The sequence below is a fragment of the Carcharodon carcharias genome, chromosome 15 (assembly GCF_017639515.1).
Source record: "Carcharodon carcharias isolate sCarCar2 chromosome 15, sCarCar2.pri, whole genome shotgun sequence".
Taxonomy (NCBI): domain Eukaryota; kingdom Metazoa; phylum Chordata; class Chondrichthyes; order Lamniformes; family Lamnidae; genus Carcharodon; species Carcharodon carcharias.
The window spans coordinates 105,513,202-105,530,878 of NC_054481.1; the positions used below are offsets into that span (position 1 = coordinate 105,513,202).

The following is a 17,677-nucleotide window of genomic DNA, read 5'->3' on the forward strand; positions in this document are numbered from 1 at the left end:
TCAATCAGCTTGTAATTGGTCAACTGGTGAGATTGCCAGTAAGCATAGAATTGGCTGGGGCAGGGGGGGGGGGGGGGGGTGTTGTCCCAGTGATCCATACCCAGTAGTAACTGGGATCAATTCTTCAAGCTCAGATCCCTATGGCCTGAGGCTTTCATCCCATTAATCTGGGCTGGACTTAATACAAATCCCATTGGTGAAATGGTCAGTGTCTAACCCACTGCACCAGCCAGTTCCAGGCACAGCATATAAAGCTTAGGGATGGGCATAGGCAGTAGTTCATACCACAAGAGCAATCATAGACGTTCATAGGATTTGTTGCAGAATGTCAAAGGCTAGTATGCAGGTATAGCAAGTAATTAGGAAAGCTAATAGAATTTTATTCAATTTGTGGGGGATTGAATACAAAAGTTTGGAAGTTATGCTCCAGTGGTACAGGGCTCTAAAGAGACCACATTTGGAGTACTGTGTACTTTTATTTATTTAAGGATGTAAACATATTGGAATCGGTTCAGAGGTTTACCAAACTCACGCCTGGAATGGGTGGATTGTCTTATGAGGAAAGATGGGACAGACTAGGCTTGTATTCGCTGGAATTTAGAAGAGTAAGAGGTGACTTGATTGAAACACACAAGATCCTGAGGGGTCTTGACAGGGCAGTTGTGGAGAGGATGTTTCCTTTTGTGGGAGAATCTAGAACTAGGGGCCACCCATTTAAAACAAAGTTGAGGCAAATTTTTTTTCACTCAGTGTCATGAGTCATTAGAACTCTCTTCCTCAAAAGGTGGTGGAAACAGAGTTTTTGAATATTTTTAAGGCAGAGGTGGATAGATTCTTGGCAAGCAAGGGGGTGATAGGTTATCGGGGATAGGTAGGATGCAGATTTCAGGTTACTATCAGATCAGCATGACCTTATTAAATGGCGGAGCAGGCTCGAGGGGCTGAATGGCCTATTCCTGATCCTTGTTCGTATGTCATTCCACAACAAACCACTCGTTCCAACTATGGACCTAGGTAATACTTAGATCTGTTGTTATTTGTCAAAAAATAGGTGCCCAGAATGTTACAAAAGAGTTAATTTGGTTGTCGGTACATCAAGTCTAATGCACAGAGCTAGTTAGACCTCTGGGGAGAAAAAAAGATAAATAACAGAACAAATAGAATATTTTTTGACTACACGGACAAAAAAGGAGACCAATACCTTTATTAATTCCATTCTATTTACATCAAATTATATACAATAACCACTGCATTTACATTGTATAAACACAAAACGTGCATTAATAAGCATCATCAATACTGGGGTTCCTAAAGGCTGTGACATTAATATACACACCATTGGGTTAGAGTACATTATACAAGTAATGAAATGTCTCCTTAAAGACCTGTTGTATTATTAATGCCTCAACTAAGAATCAAAAGTTGTAACATTCAATATTGGTGATATAATAGATGATCAGCATCAGTCTCTTCCAGTCTATTTCTGTTTTACCTCATTACACACCAGTATTAATATCATTGAGTAATATAGCAAGAGCAGGGGAAAAGGTGTAAACATCTGTAGATCAACAGCAGGAAAACTGAGCCAAAGTGAGCTTTACTTGACCACTACTGGAGACAATATTTAGGCCCAGAGGCAAAATACACTGGGGGTAAGGATGAAACCAATTTTCATACATCTATCTGCACCAGTCAGATAGATTGAGTTGATATTTTCTCACTGAAATTGAAACTAATTTATCATGACCAGGGTCACTGTGTTATGGTGATGGAACTTGCTTTTTCAAAAAAATCATAATGAAGTTAAGATGGTTTACTGGTCTTTAGGGGATTACAGTTTTTAAAAACAGAAAATTGGAAAGGAAACCAATGGTCTTGACCACAACTTTAATCAACCTTTCTCTGCCCTTCTCAGACTTGCTGCTTCCATGGCGCACCATTTTCACACTAAGATGACATCACGTTTCTCAAGTTACTGTAATTATACTGCGATTGAGGGCTCAGGCCTGGAAGATAATCTATTAGCTACAGCTCCTCACAATCCTACAGCTAAACTAGCAAGGATCTCAATATTGAAAAATGCCTCAAATCTAGGATCATTCAACTTCTGGTTTTAAGGAAGAACTTTAAAAAATTACAAGTGTAGATAATGAATTGGATCCAAGGGAGGGTTAAATAGTTTATTTGATTAAATTCAATGAGTAACTTTTCTATAATGTAAATTCTTTGTGCTGTCAACAGGTTATGTAGCAACTGTCTGAAATTTTGCAATGTACCTTTCTTTAACTTGCATTCGGAGGGATCCATTACCAGGTGGTGTAAAAGTTTAACTTCAGCACATCTCAAGCCACACAACAACTGGATAATATGCTAAGGGCGACAGCAAATTTTTTTTTTAAGAAACAGAAATACGAGGCCAGCCTAGATCCAACTCTGCAAGATTGTAAACAGCCCCTGATCTAAGCCAGAGAGTAAAAAAATCCTCAAATGAACCGATTAGCCATGGATCTTGCTGCAGAGCTGGGATCACCATGGATAATGGCAATTATCCTTCTGATGGATCACAGTAATTAATAACACGATGTGATCACAACTAAAAATGGTAGAACATGACAACAGCACTTCATACATCAGGAAACCAATTCCATTTTTTTTAACAAAGCACTTGGAAATATTTAAAAATTACTAGCTAACCATCTTTGCATGCTTTTGGAAAACCTTACTCTAATGCAGATAATTCAACTTGCTTAATAGAACTGCTTAGTCCACACTAGTTACACTGTGGCATTTTCTATTTCTAGAATTGGTTAATCTCTGTCCTCCAGATCGGAGTTACAAGAAAACCTACAATGCAAATAAAATTAAATCTCATTAAAAAGATCAAGAGACGATTGAATTGCACATTTCACTCAATGAGTGCGTTCAGTAACAAATGGACCAAGTGTCCATCATATACACACCACAAATTACAACCAAAGTTGCATATGGATACTCCAAAGTATTAAGGCTCCAAGTGGAGGACTCGGCCACCTTGCATTACATAAATTTCTTAGATGATGATCAGTGTTGTAAAACAAAAGACACTACAAATTCTTAAACACTGTACATTGCACATGTGGTAGTTGGTTGTAGAACATTTCTACGTTGGTTTGTAAAGTACAAACTGCACCCTTCATGCCCATCTGCCCCAGCCCCACTGTAGAAGATCTCAACCCTGCCACACTATCAGCCTTGCCCACAAATATCCTAACCAGACTGCAGCCCTATTGGAATGCAAAGCAACACCAGACCTGATGAACTCAGCACACATTGGATCCTAAATCACTAACATTTTTTATACAACCTTTGTAAGATAATTGTAGACTTTATTATGGGGTATGTGGTGTCCCAATATATGAGTAATGAGCGTAGTAGAATACTAGCATCCTGATTGTACATGTTTATATCCAGGAATCTTCACATTACAACCATTTGTTTAATTCCCTCTTCCATCTTTACTTTCCAATCGTTCACCTCCCTGCCTAAAAGATAAAGGGAAATACTTGCATTTATGTCCTTAAATTTAGGATGTCCTGAAGTGTTTCATGGCCAATTAAGTACTTTTTGAATCGTAGTCACTGCTGTTATGTAGGCAGAAGCAGCAGCCAATTTGCACACAGCATGGTCCCACAAACAGCAATGGGGTATATCGCCAGTTAAATTGGTTTTGATGGTTAAGAATAAGCATTGCTCAGGACACAGAAAACACTCTTGTTTTCCTTTGAAAAGTGTCACCCAGCTGACCAGGGATGTGGGGTAATGACATCGCATCTGAAAGACAGCAGCCATAAATGCAGCACTCCTCTGTACTCACTGGGATATCAGAGTAAGATCATGTTCTCAAGCTCTGGGGTAAGGCTTAAACTCACAACCTAACTCTGAAGACAGAATGCCACCATGAGTCAACCTTGATGAAGGTTGTTGCACAATTCCAAGGATGCCAGCATGCAGTCAGCTGGGTAGAGTGCATGAATGCTGCAGAGATTTGTTCAGTATATTTCCATGAGTTCCAGCATAGAACTGTATCTAGCAACAACAAGTCAATGAGGGCTAGCATTGATCTCTGACTGGGTATGACTCTATGGGCTCATTTCTGGTCTAACTGCATCAGCACACCAATTGCCCCTTGTAGACATGACAGTGAGCACTAATATTACTAGACTATAGCCAAGCCAGACTCTGTCCTCAAAAATCCACACATGCTGTTTTCCAGCACTAGACAGGAGTAGAAATCTCAGCGGATTTTTCCCTAATTCTATGACACAGAAGCAACCTCTAGCACTCCTACTGCTCAGTAGATTCCAGACATTCGAGCAAGGATCGAACCTGGGACCTATCTGATCTGTGTGGCTCAGCTACTCCATAGTTAAACTTGCTGAGCCACGGGGTGGGATAAGTGAAGATACCCAATATCTTACAGCCAGAATAAAAGCAAAATCTAAAAAATAAATTTTACATTCGGGATGTCAAAGCTCACATCAGTCAGTCTGCCAAGGGAGTCTTGTTATAATAAAACCTAAAAACATTGAGAAGCTAGGGTTTGCTAAAATTATTACAAATTCTGTACAGCAGTACTGATGCACCCTGCTTTAATACTGCATTCCATTTCTGATCAATGCCCTTCACTATAAGTTTGAAACGAACTGAAAGCACAAAAGGTCCCATTTGTTTGTGAAATGCATCAACTGAAGGAGTTTAGAGTGAATATTTTTGCTACTGATGTTAGATGTAGCATTTACAGTTGCTGCAGTGTCACATTAGGAGTTTACAAACAGATGGTGCAATCCATAGCTCCTTAAAACAGGGTAGCAAATAGGGTTTAATTTTTACAAACTGCTTAAGTGACGCACAGATTTGTTACGCACATCAGGCACTCAAGAATGTCGTAATATGTCCGCACCTGTAGTCTTCTGGAAAATTTACAGTCCAGTGTTCACTCAGTCCATCCATACTTCCAATATTGGCGCATTCAAAGTTATAATGACAGTCTGTGGAACAATTATCAATCCTATAGTTTTAATGTCTTTATTATTTAGGTTTGTTGGTCTCATCACTCATTTGCTGTAGCTCTGTGATATTTGGGGATTAGCTGCTCTGTTTAGGATGAGACTATTTTGCCTTTAAAAATGTAAAATAACATCATACAGGAAAAGGCCACCTTGTGACATACACTTCACAGTTCAAAAGCCTGTCCATCTAGTACATGAGGAACAAAGCTATGCCCTATCAGCTGTCTCCTTTGACCATGATCAAATCCAGCTGAAGTGTTAAGGTGGGTGTTGTGGTTTGTGCTGTGAATGGTGCACACCATGCAGCAGTACAATTCTACATTCTGCCTTTGCAGAGCTTCAGAAAGCACTTTGAGCTGTACAATGATAGGATGAAGACTTCACACAGAAACAAATAGGTATTGAGGAAGGCTATTCAAACTAGTCTAATTGTCCACCTAAAAAAAAAGTCCCTCCATCATACAATCCAGAACATTTCTCACTATCATTCTATCCTGATGATCTACATGTTCATGCATATTGGCTGAAGTGCTTGCATTTTAAATAGCTGTGATTATGTATATTAAATAACTAGCATTATGTACTAAGGGTTTCTGCTATGATGAACATTCTCTTTGCATTATGCTCCCCCATCGCACCACCCCCTCCCACTATTGACTGCAACTCTTTCTGTCCATTAATGTGCAGAAAACAATGGGATCACTGGCTCCGCGGTTTGACCTTGGCTGATCAAAAAGTTTAATCAGGTGACCTTTCAATACACCAACAGGGCTTGAGCAGTTCTGCAAAAATTATTGTAAGGTAATTATTAAATTATCTTCGGAAGGGTTGCCACTAATGCTTTATTTAAACACTGGGGAATGAGAAGGTCAGATAGAGTTCGGTGAGAGGAATTAATAACATTAAAGAAAAGTATGTTTTTCCCCATCTTCCTATCCTCAAGGTACTTATATTAAGATACACAAGCTTTGCTGGGATACAGATTTCCAAGGGCACTCAATATTGCTGCTTTATAGATTCCAAAGATGCTGGTTCCATGGGCATCAGCCCTGGGTGGTTATGGTTATATAGGCATCAGTAGCTCCTCAAGTGATTCATCTTATGAGTTTAGTGTTTATCAATTTTCATCACCAGGGGAGCAAAACATAAAATTACAGAGCAGGTTTACAACTCAGGTAGAAGACTGTACATGATTAGCATACTAAACAAACAGAGATGAGTTTCCATTAAACTGCAAAAGTATTAACTGCCCAAACCACAAATTTCTCTGACAGACTGCACATTACTACATTTCTCCAGAATTCAGGAACTGCAAATTGCGAGGTGTAAAATGAAGACAGTGTCCACATTTGCTGCTCCGTTCACAGGAACTAGGAATACTCAGTTGAGCTGATGAAGAGAGGTAGACTATAAAAATTTAATGTAACATTGACATACCATCATTAGGTTGGGTGTGGGGTGAGTGGGTAGAGGAGCACAATGAATATGATGTTGTGCAGTAGTGTATTCACAGACCTAGTGGCAGCAAAAGAATGAGCTTTATATGGTTATAACACATAGATAATAACTGGCTGAAAACAGCACAGATTTGCTACGGCCTGGGCCTTTTGGCCTGTATGGGTTAGTGGCACAACAGTTGGTGCCTTTGTCTATGAGGCTTCCAGACATATTGCTGTAGAAGTTACCGTTCTGCAAAAGTTCTTGTAAGCAGTAGTGCAGGCTGTTGTCATTTGCACACTATTACACCACTACATTCTCAGCAATGGAGCTTCTTCCAGGTTGGAATTGCCACTTCAGCCCACTGAACTGTTGAAGAAAATGCACAAGATAATGCTGGAGAAAACTCTGAATTTGTGACCGGACTAACAAACTGCAGCATCTACCTCGAGTTACAGATCGACAATTCTTTCCTTCCTGACATTCCTTACATACGGTTTTTCAGATATATAGTTGGAAAATCCAACTCTGTTCAACGTTCAATTGACTGAGAAATAAAAAGGATTTCAGTCCAATGTCGATGTTAGCCATTCCAATGTGTCATTGCAGACTTTCATTTAAACAGCATCTATGACACTGTAGAATTAAAGGAGAGGATGCAGTGGTTGCTTCACCAGGTTGGATAGATCTAGAGTATTGTGCAAGATTCGCCATTTACCAGCAAGGAGGTCACAAACTGAGCCATTACAGACACTAACCTCAGGGGTGAACTTATTTACAGATTAAACATTAAGGGATGTAATTGAAAAGTGACTGTTGTGCAGTCAGACCTAAATAGTATAACTATTAATAAAAGCATTCTGTCTATAAAAATGACTTGCTAAAGCTTTAGAAAGGCCTGATGCAGATGATTATATATCAGATGATGATACCCAGTCTTTTCAGTCACTAACATGGGGGACTCAAGGATGAAAAAATCGTTCCCCAAAAGTTTCAGATACAGATGTAACAACAGAAGCCTAAGGTGGGTGTTCAGAGCCTGGGATTGACATTGAAAAGGTCACTTTGCTCCATATTAGAATTCAGGTGGGTCACCCAGCAACAAAAGGCAGTGATTTGGAGACAAGTGTTTCTCAGGCTCCCCCGTCTTTGTTCACTGGTCCTTGCACTTTGCTCAAGAAGAAAGCAATTTGATTTTTTATAAAAACTCTTATTGCAGAAGACACTCATGCAATTGGACCACAAGCTTTCAGAGATGGAATATTCATTAAATAAGTCTTAGTGAAGCCAGAGAGATTTGTTGAGAATGCAGATATTTCACAATTTGAAGAGTGGAAGCACATCTGCTACCCAGCTCAATAGGCAGGTTTTCATTCAAGATTTATTCTGCTCTCTCATTCCCTTTCCAATAACTGACATTGTTGAAGCATTTCCAAAGACTTGTGGGTTTGTATATTTGGATTGGTACCATTTCCTTTACACTCCTACACCTCCAGTGACACTGTGCATTCAGTCACACAATATCCAGAAACACAGGAAGTGAGCGAGTGATGCCTGCAGCATTCTTGCACCACATGGCTAGGGTTCCAAGGCGTTCAACACCATGGATCACGCTCGGCACGTCCTCGGGATAGACTGTCGCTTCGCTGCCATGTGGTCCGAATAAGCAGGACTGCATCATTGCATTTCTTCTGAATGGAAGGATCCTGAAGCTGTTTTAAAGGTAGATCCACCTGAAAAGGAGAGTCAGCATAAATCAGAATGCAGAACCTTCAAGAATAAAAGCAAGCGCCATGTCAAGTTTAAACCTTATCCAAGACCATACAAATGGAAGAGCAATCATAAGCAGGAACCTGGCCAACTTTCCCATCCCAAACCAGGAAGTTGTGGGGCACGGGATGGTGGCATTTGAGGCTAAATAAAATGCCCTAACATCATGGCTGAGATCAGTCAACAACTCCATACAGGAGGACTGAATTGGAGACTTGCCTGTTTTTAATGCTCAGTACCAGACTATATACTGTATCAATCTACTGTTATTAGGGGAGCTCCTGGCAGATAGTTTAAATTTGAGGACCACAGAAGGACAAAGTGTGATCATCTCTATGAGTGCTGTGGCAGATGGAACATTGTTCACTCCTTTTGCAGGTAGGTTAAACATTCTGCACATTTCCAGCTTACCTGGTAGATCTTCCTCCAAGCACCATTCAATGCAGCAAGAAAACGCTGTAGTTCCTCAGCACAACTGAAATACATGAACCAGGGAGGAGACTTCTGATCATCAGACAGCTCCTAGAACATAATTTGGGAAACAATGGAATAAATGAGAATAAAATGCAAGAGGCGGGCAGCACAAGAGATGATTAACTAGCCTTTAAGACATATTTGATTGTTGGACAATACTGACAGGGTGCACCGTTCAAACCCATGACAGGGTGAGCAAAGTGTATATTCAAACAGCTTCAGAATACTTTACGGTGAATAGGGTTTTATACCCAATTTATGATACAGCTCTTCTTTGGCATACACTCTCCTGGCAAGCATGTAAATGGCTTTAAGATCAGCCATGACCTAACTGAAGCACAGGACGGATGAGGTCCTATTTCTGTTCCTTCCAATGTTCCTGTCTGTGGAGGAAAACTGCTGTAAGTTATTTATTGTGTGGTTGCTAACTGCTGGGGTTGCCACTTGGTTCTGGTTGCAAGCTGACCAAGCACTCAGCAGGCTTGCAAAGACTAATGATGTAGTTTATTGCTCACCTGTAAATTGTTTCTTCCGACATCCACAGGCAAAATAGTAAAATTGTTCGTGTAATTGCCTTAAAGTCATTATCGCCAATTCAGCACAATAGCAACTGGATCATTTAGCTGAACCAATCATACTGGCAGGGGTTCATCGGTGTAGTGAGTACTAAAAAACAAACACTTGAGCATAATGCCGTGGCCTTCAAGCCCCACGGCACTCTACCATGGAACAGGATTGCATGTAACTTTTTATATGGTGCATTCTGATCATAACCACAGTAGAGACCAGGCGCTTCACATCAGGGAGGAAAGGCGAGTGATCTCGCACAACACTCCTAGTGAATGGCCACAGACAGGCACAGCTCACAACGAATGTTGCATGACAACTCTCTTGGCTCAGGGATCTTGAAATTATAGGTCAAAATTTATTAGCGTTTGATCTGGAAAAGTAGGAAGGGAAATGTACAAAGCCGTAATGATCAGGATTGTCCCTTCATTCTACACCAACTGACCTAACACAAGCCTTACGGCTTCAACAAGATGCAGACACAGCACTGAACTGCAGGGCTGGAGCCATAATCTTAAAACCTTTAGAATTCTGGATACAGTTTTCACTGAATTGTAAAGAAAGGATTAGCTACCAACCACTAGGGGTCCCTCTCATCCCACTGTCATTTAGATTAAAATTCCTCACTCCACCCACCATGCTGTAAACTAGGAACACCAGAGGGCACCTATGGAACTGTACCCCAGCAACAGTGAGCACCTTCAGGAACAATGGCAGGAACAAAAATTTGCAACAAAAAACATTTTCTGACAAGAAAGTTAGAAAGTATAGCATGTTACACTGTTACTCACCATCAGGCAGTACTCTCTGCTGGGGCCGATGGAGACACTGATGACATTAGCTAGCTCAGTGCTACCCAATAATCGGAAGAAGCTGGTCTGAGAGTCCTCATGACATGTCAACACCATCCTATCAGTCACAACAAGGCAGCATGGGATGCATGGAGAGGGTGCAACACCCTGGGGAATGATCTGACAACACAACAGTTAATATACCAAAACAGCTAGCATAACAAGAGGGAACCTGTGACTATTTTTAACTCAACTGCAAACAAAAAAGCATCAGGGTGCAGGCGCAGAAGTCTAGAATCAGTTAGCCTGTACTCTCTATTCAAGAATCAAATTCACCATGGATTCTGTCATGGCAGTTGGCGCATATTCAATGATACTAATGACACCACAAATTGCCTGTTATTTAACACAAGCCATTGTCACACACCAGGTGTATCACAGAATCTTTACAGTCTAGGAGGAGGCCATTCGGCCCGTTGGGTCTGCATTAGCTCTCTGAAAGAGCACTCCACCTAGTCGCGCTCCCCTGCTTTATCCCCATAACTCTTGCACATTCTCTCTTTTCAGGTACAATCCAATTCCCTTTTGAATACCTCAATCGAACCTGCCTCCACCACTCTTTCAGGAAGTTCGTTCCAGACTCCAACCACCTTCTGGGTGAAGACTTTTTTTCTTCAAATCACATTTACTCCTTTTGCAAATTATTTTGAATGTGTCCTCTAGCTCTTGATGGTCTCTTGAGTGGGAACAGTTTCTCACTATCTGCCCTGTCCATACCCCACAGGATGTTGAATACCTCTATCAAGTCTCCCCTCAGCCTTCTTTTCTCCAAGAAAAGTACACTCTCCGGTGCACCGATGAATTTGTGGGTACTTAAAAGTATTGAGCCTTTGGAAAACTGACAATGGCAGATACTACCTGCTACAGGCATGCGAGCCTCTGGACATAGCAGGATGGACTAAACTGTTTTGTGAGATCACAATTAAATTATGTCTATAATTGTTCAGGCAATCAGCACAGTGGTTACCCAAGAGCAATTGCATGAAGTTGCCCTTTTACTCACCTGCAAGTCCGAACAGAGATCAGAGCAAAATTTTGCATGAACTAACCCATCAGAGTGCTCAGCAGCCGTGCATTAATTCCTTTCTGTAATTCTTATGCATCCCTCACTGTTCACCAAGACACGTCAGGCAAATCAAAACATTGTACATTTTATGCTTGTGTCACCAATTCTGCAGATCAAACGATGATACAGACCACACATACTTTAAAAGTAATTAAAAAAAATAGAATCTTCATCTGCTCCACTTCACTCAACAGCTTAAAAGTATTCCTCAGGGTAACACCAACCAACCTCAGGGTTAGCTGATCTCAGGCAGCAGAGTAGCCAGAGATCTTTACAAACAAGGATCCTAGCTCCTGATCAGTATCCAGTGATTTGTGATGAAATGCAAGTGTCTGGATGTTGGGCAAGGATGTTCGTTTTGATATCTTTGTCTAATATGCCACCAGTCACAATAAAGAATGGCTATGTGTTAGATACTAGAGTGTGTCCAGTGCCTGTGGACTATACAATAGTCATACAATGCAATAGTCATTTGCAGGTAGCAAAACAGTATCTAATGCTCCCAGTTATGAAAAGCATGAAGATGGTGCTACAGAATGAAGCCCAAAGTAGATGGAGCACAATAAATAAAGGCTGGAGTACCATATCCTATTCAATCGCATGAAAAGTCTTTCACACTTTTCGTGACTGGGATCTCACTGCAGCTCAAGTTCACTTACCCCTTTTGACACCGCCTGGCAGAGGTGCTGCATCCAGTCTGCCATTTCCTCCTCATTCTCAGCACTTAGTTCCAAAGCCAGACGCTCTGTCAGAATCACCTGGAACGTGTGGGGTCGCTCAATTGTGCTGGACCTTCGACAGCCTCCACATTGCTCTCCACTACAATACAAACAGCAAGGGAGGTCCCATCAAACTCAGCAGGACTCTGCTAAACCAATCTAACAACTGGGGTGAACAGAAGATTTCGACCTGCAAGAGATCTCTACTGTTTTTGCTACAGGGATTTGGATTCCTTCCAATTATCAGGATACAAAATACACAAATAATTTTTGGTTTCTACAAGTCCTATAAACTTGAATCTGTGCTGAAATGGCTGTTCTCGATTCACATGATCACAAGATAAAACAGATGGAGACGGTCAGCCAGTCTTGGTTCATACACCCAGAAAGATCCGTCATGTCATCCAACTAGAATTCTAAACTTCCATAATGCCAAGGGTTTTGTCTCCACTACATTACCTGGAAGTCCATAAAAATTTGTTGATCGCTCTGTATAAGGAACTTTGTGGCATCACTGAAAAATCAGCCTTTTGCAAGTTTAAACCCAAAGCTGCCTTGCCTTGTCATCAGGATTAACATTCCAGATTCTTCTTCACTAACTTATATACTTCAGTAAGGTCCCCTTCTCAGTCAGCTCCTGTTAAGCCCATGTTTCCCTAATATTTTCTCACAAGTGAGTGCCATTGACACAAAGGGCAAGGGTGTGTGTGTGTGTGTGTGTGTGTGTGTGTGTGTGTGTGTGTGTGTGTGTGTGTGTGTGTGTGTGTGTGTGTGTGTGTGTGGTCAGCCTTGAAACTTTTCTCTGCATTGTCTCCACAGCCTAAATGTCTCTCATATCTCAGTGACTAGTACTCAGAAAAGCATGGACTGGCCAGAGCACCACAGCTTGAGCAGCAAATCTTTCGTTATATAATTCAGTATTCCATTGGTTTTAGCGCTTGCTGTTCACCAACGATTGGAGTAACTAAGACTTCCAGAATTTTCAACTTCATTCTTATTTCAACACCATTCATGCAGTGCTTGTGGCACCTACATTTTCTTATTTGCAGTACTTTACAAATCACCCAAATTAAATTTCCTCTGCCATTGTTCCATCCGTTTGCAGTTTGGGTCCAACTACTTCTATGGTTCCCAACTGCTTTCTCAGATTCAGCTGCCTCTCCTGGCTTCGAACTTCATGCAAAAAAGTAGCAAACCTGCTGAGACCAATGCAATGAACCTAGAACCTCCCTGGTCTATAAGCTCTGCTGCTCATCATCTTAAATTAGTTGGGGTAGCCTCTTCTTGCTAATGCAGCTATGGTTTATATTTTGTCAACATAAAAGTTATCCCGTTCAAGAGTTTGAGCCTTAAGCAATATTGATCCTAGTTTCAGCAATTTAGTAAAGCTGGGGATTGGACTTGCTTGTTAGGAAATGAGTAGGCCATTCAGTCCCTCGAATCTGGCTTCCCATTCAATTAGATCATATCTGATCTGTACCTTAACTCCATCTATCTGCCTTGGTTCCGTAATCCATAATACGGTTGCCTAATAAAAATCCATCAATCTCACTGTTGAAATTTTCAATTGGCCCCCAACCTCAACAGCTTTTTTGGGGGAAAAAAAGTTCTGATTTTCATCATCCTTTGCATGAAGTCCTTTCTGACATCATTATGAACAGGCAGCAGGAAAAGGGGAGACACACAGAGATACACAAAAAGTCGGAGAGGAGAATGAAAATAGGGAACCAAGTGCACATCTTTCCACAGAAGTACTTACGCCAAGTTTACTGACATAAGCGGTGTCACATCTATCCTGTCGGGGTACTGATAGAGGATCCCGTTGCTGTAGAAATAAAACAACTTCTTCAATAGAATTGCACAGGCCAGCTACTTCTGTCAACACAATAGTAACAGAAATGTTGGCTAGAGAAAATAAGAAATAGGAGCAGTAGACCATACGGCCCCTTGGGCCTGCTCCACCTTTCAATATGGCCATGGCCGATCTTCTGCCTCAATTTTATTTTCTCTCCTGCTCCCCATATCCCTTAAATTCCTGAGGTCTGTCCAATTCCATCTTAAAGGTACTCAATGATGGAGCACCCACAACCCTCTGGCATTGATAATTCCAAAGATCCACAACCCTCTGCGTAACACATTTCTCATCTCAGTTCTAAGTGATCAACCCTTACCTTGAGACCATGCCCCTGTGTTCTCGATTCCCTAACCAGAGAAAACAACCTTTCAGTGTCTACCCTGTCAATCCCCTTCAGGAACTTGCACGTTTAAATGAGATCATCTCTCATTGTTTGAAGCTTCAGAGAGTATAGACTCAATTTACTCAGCCTCTCATCAGACAGCAACCTTCTTTTCCCAGGAACCAATCTACTGAACCTTTTCTGTATCACCTTCAAAGCAAGTATATTCTTTCTTAGATATGGAGAGATGGGTCACTTACAATCTTTTTCTCCAAACAGATCTCTTTCTAGTGAAAACCTCAACAATTTCCATTTCAAAGCCAAGTCCAAGTTGTCATCACAAACTGCATCATTTTGTGTCATAATATACAAATTTTCTTGTAACGTTAGTGTGAGAAATGGAGGTTATTCTCTTTAATATTTTTGGGGAATATTGTGTTATTCTGTAAAGAAGGCTGTCTGTATGTAAATGATTTAATTAAGCTGGGCAAAGGTTAATAAAAGACATGTTTGTCTTGGCGGGGGGGGGGGGTTTAAAACATGAAATGATAAGAGACATTAGATTTGAGGTACAAGTGAATAGATTGAATCTAATATATACATTTTTAGATAAGTTGAGAGTTGTTTGAAAATCAAAGGGAAGTCAGAGGTGACCAAGAAACATGTTTGCAATTTGCAGGAGTTCTATAGGTAAACAGAAGAGGGTATATTACATTTTAGCGATCCGAAGGCAGAGAAAAAAATAGAAACATGAAAGATTTTATATTTGGAAGGATTTGAGTTTCAAAGAGGTGTGAGAACAATGGAACGTGAGATGAAAGGGGAAAATGGTACTTTAGAGTTACTGTGGAAAGCTTAAGGTAGCTGTGAGATGGAGCTGGAGCTGGGAGCTGTTAGCTGTAGCTCTAGGCTGGGAGAAGATGCAGTTTGAATCAGCCATCCAATAAAGCCAAAAAAGCCTTGGGCTGCAACAAGCAGTCTTGTTCTGAAGTTTTGGATTTCACAGTGGGAGAGGAATGAGGTGGTCATGTTGTATATTTTTATTAAACCTACAGCAGTTTGCCTTGGGTAATATTACTGGATTTTTATAGTTAAACATTTATAAGGGAGTGTTGCCTGGAAGGTGTTTACTTGTGTGTTTGACCAAGTAGGGTGTCTTTTGGGTGAATGTATTGTAAAGTTGATTTTAACTGTGCAACTGTAATCTTGTGTGCTTAAGTGTTCTTTAATTCTTGTTAATAAAACTTTTACTTTTAACTTTTAAAATTCCAAAAGTGTTACTGGACTTCTTGCTGCTGAGATCTGTATGTCTTCTTGTTTTCAGAATAAAGGGGTATGCTCCATAAGCCAAGTTTCCCTCGGATTTGGTTTGCACAGCAATTAACATTGGCTATGGTCATAACAGTTAGCGAAATCAAACAGTGGTGCTTAGTAACAGGTAACCTCTTAAAAGTAACAGCTTAACATGAAAGTGGATGTGAGAGAAGCGAGATGCAGCCTTGACAGGTACAGCACTGGCAAGTATCATTGCTATGATGGAAGTATAGTCTACATCATGCTGGCTCAAGTATTTTTGTAGGTAATTGGGCATAATTTCATGTAGTCCCCACTCTGTGGTTCAGCCAGTGAGGACACAGACTAATGACCCCCACCAAAGGGGAGGACAAGAACAGCGATGCTGTAGAAATACCATCATCAAGATCCCTCCCCAAGTCTCACACTCTTCTGACTTGGACATATAAAATCGCTGTTCCTTAATAGTCGCTGAGTTAGAACAGCAAGATTCCCTACTTAACACTATTGTGAGAGAAATATCTACACAAAGACTGCAGAAGCTCAAAGTGATCTACCACTACTTATACAGGATGGGCTATAAATGCAAACGCGCCAGTGTAAGCTTGACCTTTGATTCAATCCCAGACCTATGCTGAGTTAGGGGTCTTAGCCAAGGCACTCACTGCCCCATTGCAAGAGGAGACAAATATTCACAATTAGCCAATTATGATACTGCTGAGTCCTGGTGAGCGAGGATTCTGATTGGGTATGCTTTCATCTGATCCATTGACTAACAGCTCATTTTAGACTACATGTCTAGGTTCACGCAACAAGCACTGTCACTAGGGAGAGGTACTGGACAGTTGCTAACACCCAACAAGTCAGTGCCTACAGGATAGCATGGGAAGAAGGGAAGAAAAATTGAAATAAAAGTAGAAATCATGTTAGTCTATAAATATTTACCATACATACAAATTAGGAGCAGGTGTTTGCCATTTGATAAGATCATGGCTTATCTGATGGCAGCCTTAACTCTACTTTTCTCTCTAACCCCTATACCCTTTACCCAATAAAGATTCTCTCATTTAACCTTAAAAATATCAAATGATCCAGTGTCTACTGCTCTCTGGGGAAAAGAATTCTACAGACTAATGGCCTGCAGAGGAAACAAATTCTCATCTCATTCTTAAAGGAAGACCCCTAATTTTTAAATCTGGCTCCTAGTTCTAGACTCCCCAACAAGGGGAAACATCCTCTCAGCATCCACCCCTCAGGATCTTATATGTTTCATTAAGATCACCTCTCATTCTTCTAAACTCCAATGGATATGGGCCTAAACTGTCAAACCCTTCCTCATAAGATAACCACTTCATCCCAGGAATCAGTCCAGTAAACATTCTCTGAACTGCTTCTAATGCAATTATATCCTTACTTAAATAAGGAGATCAAAACTGTACACAGTACTCCATTTCAACTTCCCCACTCTCTAACCTATCCCCAAATTTCTATTTTGCTCCACCTGCCCCTCCCCACTTTTTCAAAAGCATAAAATCCATCACAATTCTACCTCACTTCAGTTCCAAAGAAGAGTCATATTGAACTCGAAACGTTAACTCTGTTTCTCTCTCCACAGATGCTGCCAGACCTGAGTTTTTGCAGCATTTTCTGTTTTTAATCCAGATGTGGTCTCAATGTAGCAAAACTTCCCTACTTTTATGCTCCATTCTGCTTGCAATAAACAACAACACTCCATATGCCTTCCTATTCATATGCCGTACCTGCATACTAATTTTTTTGTGATTCATGTGCCAAAACACCTAGATCCCTCTGCATCGCAGAGTTCTGCATAAAAGGCATTAAAAAAATCTTCTTGTTAAATAAATCCAACAGATCTACAGATCCCAACCACGCAATAAATTGAATGTGGCTTTGAAACTTAAATGCAGAGATGACAGAGCCTCACCTGAGGACTACATAGGAGGCCTTCCAGATTGGTGAGCCCAAATAGCTAGTGCCAGCCTTGTAATGCAGAATTCCTTCTTTTGTAACTGTATTTCCATGTGCCATGTAGAGGTTCCTCTGGGGTCCTGCCGTTACATCCATGGGATCCTCCCAGTGAATCAAACTGTAGAGGTGGATGGTGACTTCAGACACCTGCAAACACATCCACAAGAGTTAGGCACAGCAGCAGCTGCTGCAATAATACTGGAGAAAAGCAGACACTTGCACAGAAACAACTTTTTAAAAACTCTTCTAATCCTTCTTCTCCCCTCTAGCTTTCTATGTCACTTCA

The 17,677-nt window shown here is 40.8% G+C and overlaps 1 protein-coding gene across 6 annotated transcripts in view; it reads right to left on the reverse strand.

Annotated features, from left to right (window-relative positions):
• Positions 1-1,186: 1,186 nt before the first annotated feature.
• The window catches only part of plekhm2 (pleckstrin homology domain containing, family M (with RUN domain) member 2), a 56,186-nt gene continuing 39,695 nt past the window's right edge, over positions 1,187-17,677 (reverse strand). For 4 of the 6 annotated variants that reach the window (XM_041206038.1, XM_041206035.1, XM_041206034.1 and 1 more), the window contains 6 exons: positions 17,348-17,538; positions 13,692-13,757; positions 11,873-12,032; positions 10,088-10,267; positions 8,667-8,777; positions 1,187-8,218 (listed from right to left, as the gene is read on the reverse strand). In XM_041206038.1, the coding sequence (XP_041061972.1) occupies positions 8,081-8,218; positions 8,667-8,777; positions 10,088-10,267; positions 11,873-12,032; positions 13,692-13,757; positions 17,348-17,538 (846 nt within the window). In that variant the 3' untranslated portion in view covers positions 1,187-8,080. The remainder of the gene's footprint in view (positions 8,219-8,666; positions 8,778-10,087; positions 10,268-11,872; positions 12,033-13,691; positions 13,758-17,347; positions 17,539-17,677) is intronic. The other 2 variants (XM_041206036.1, XM_041206040.1) reach the window with 2 other exon arrangements.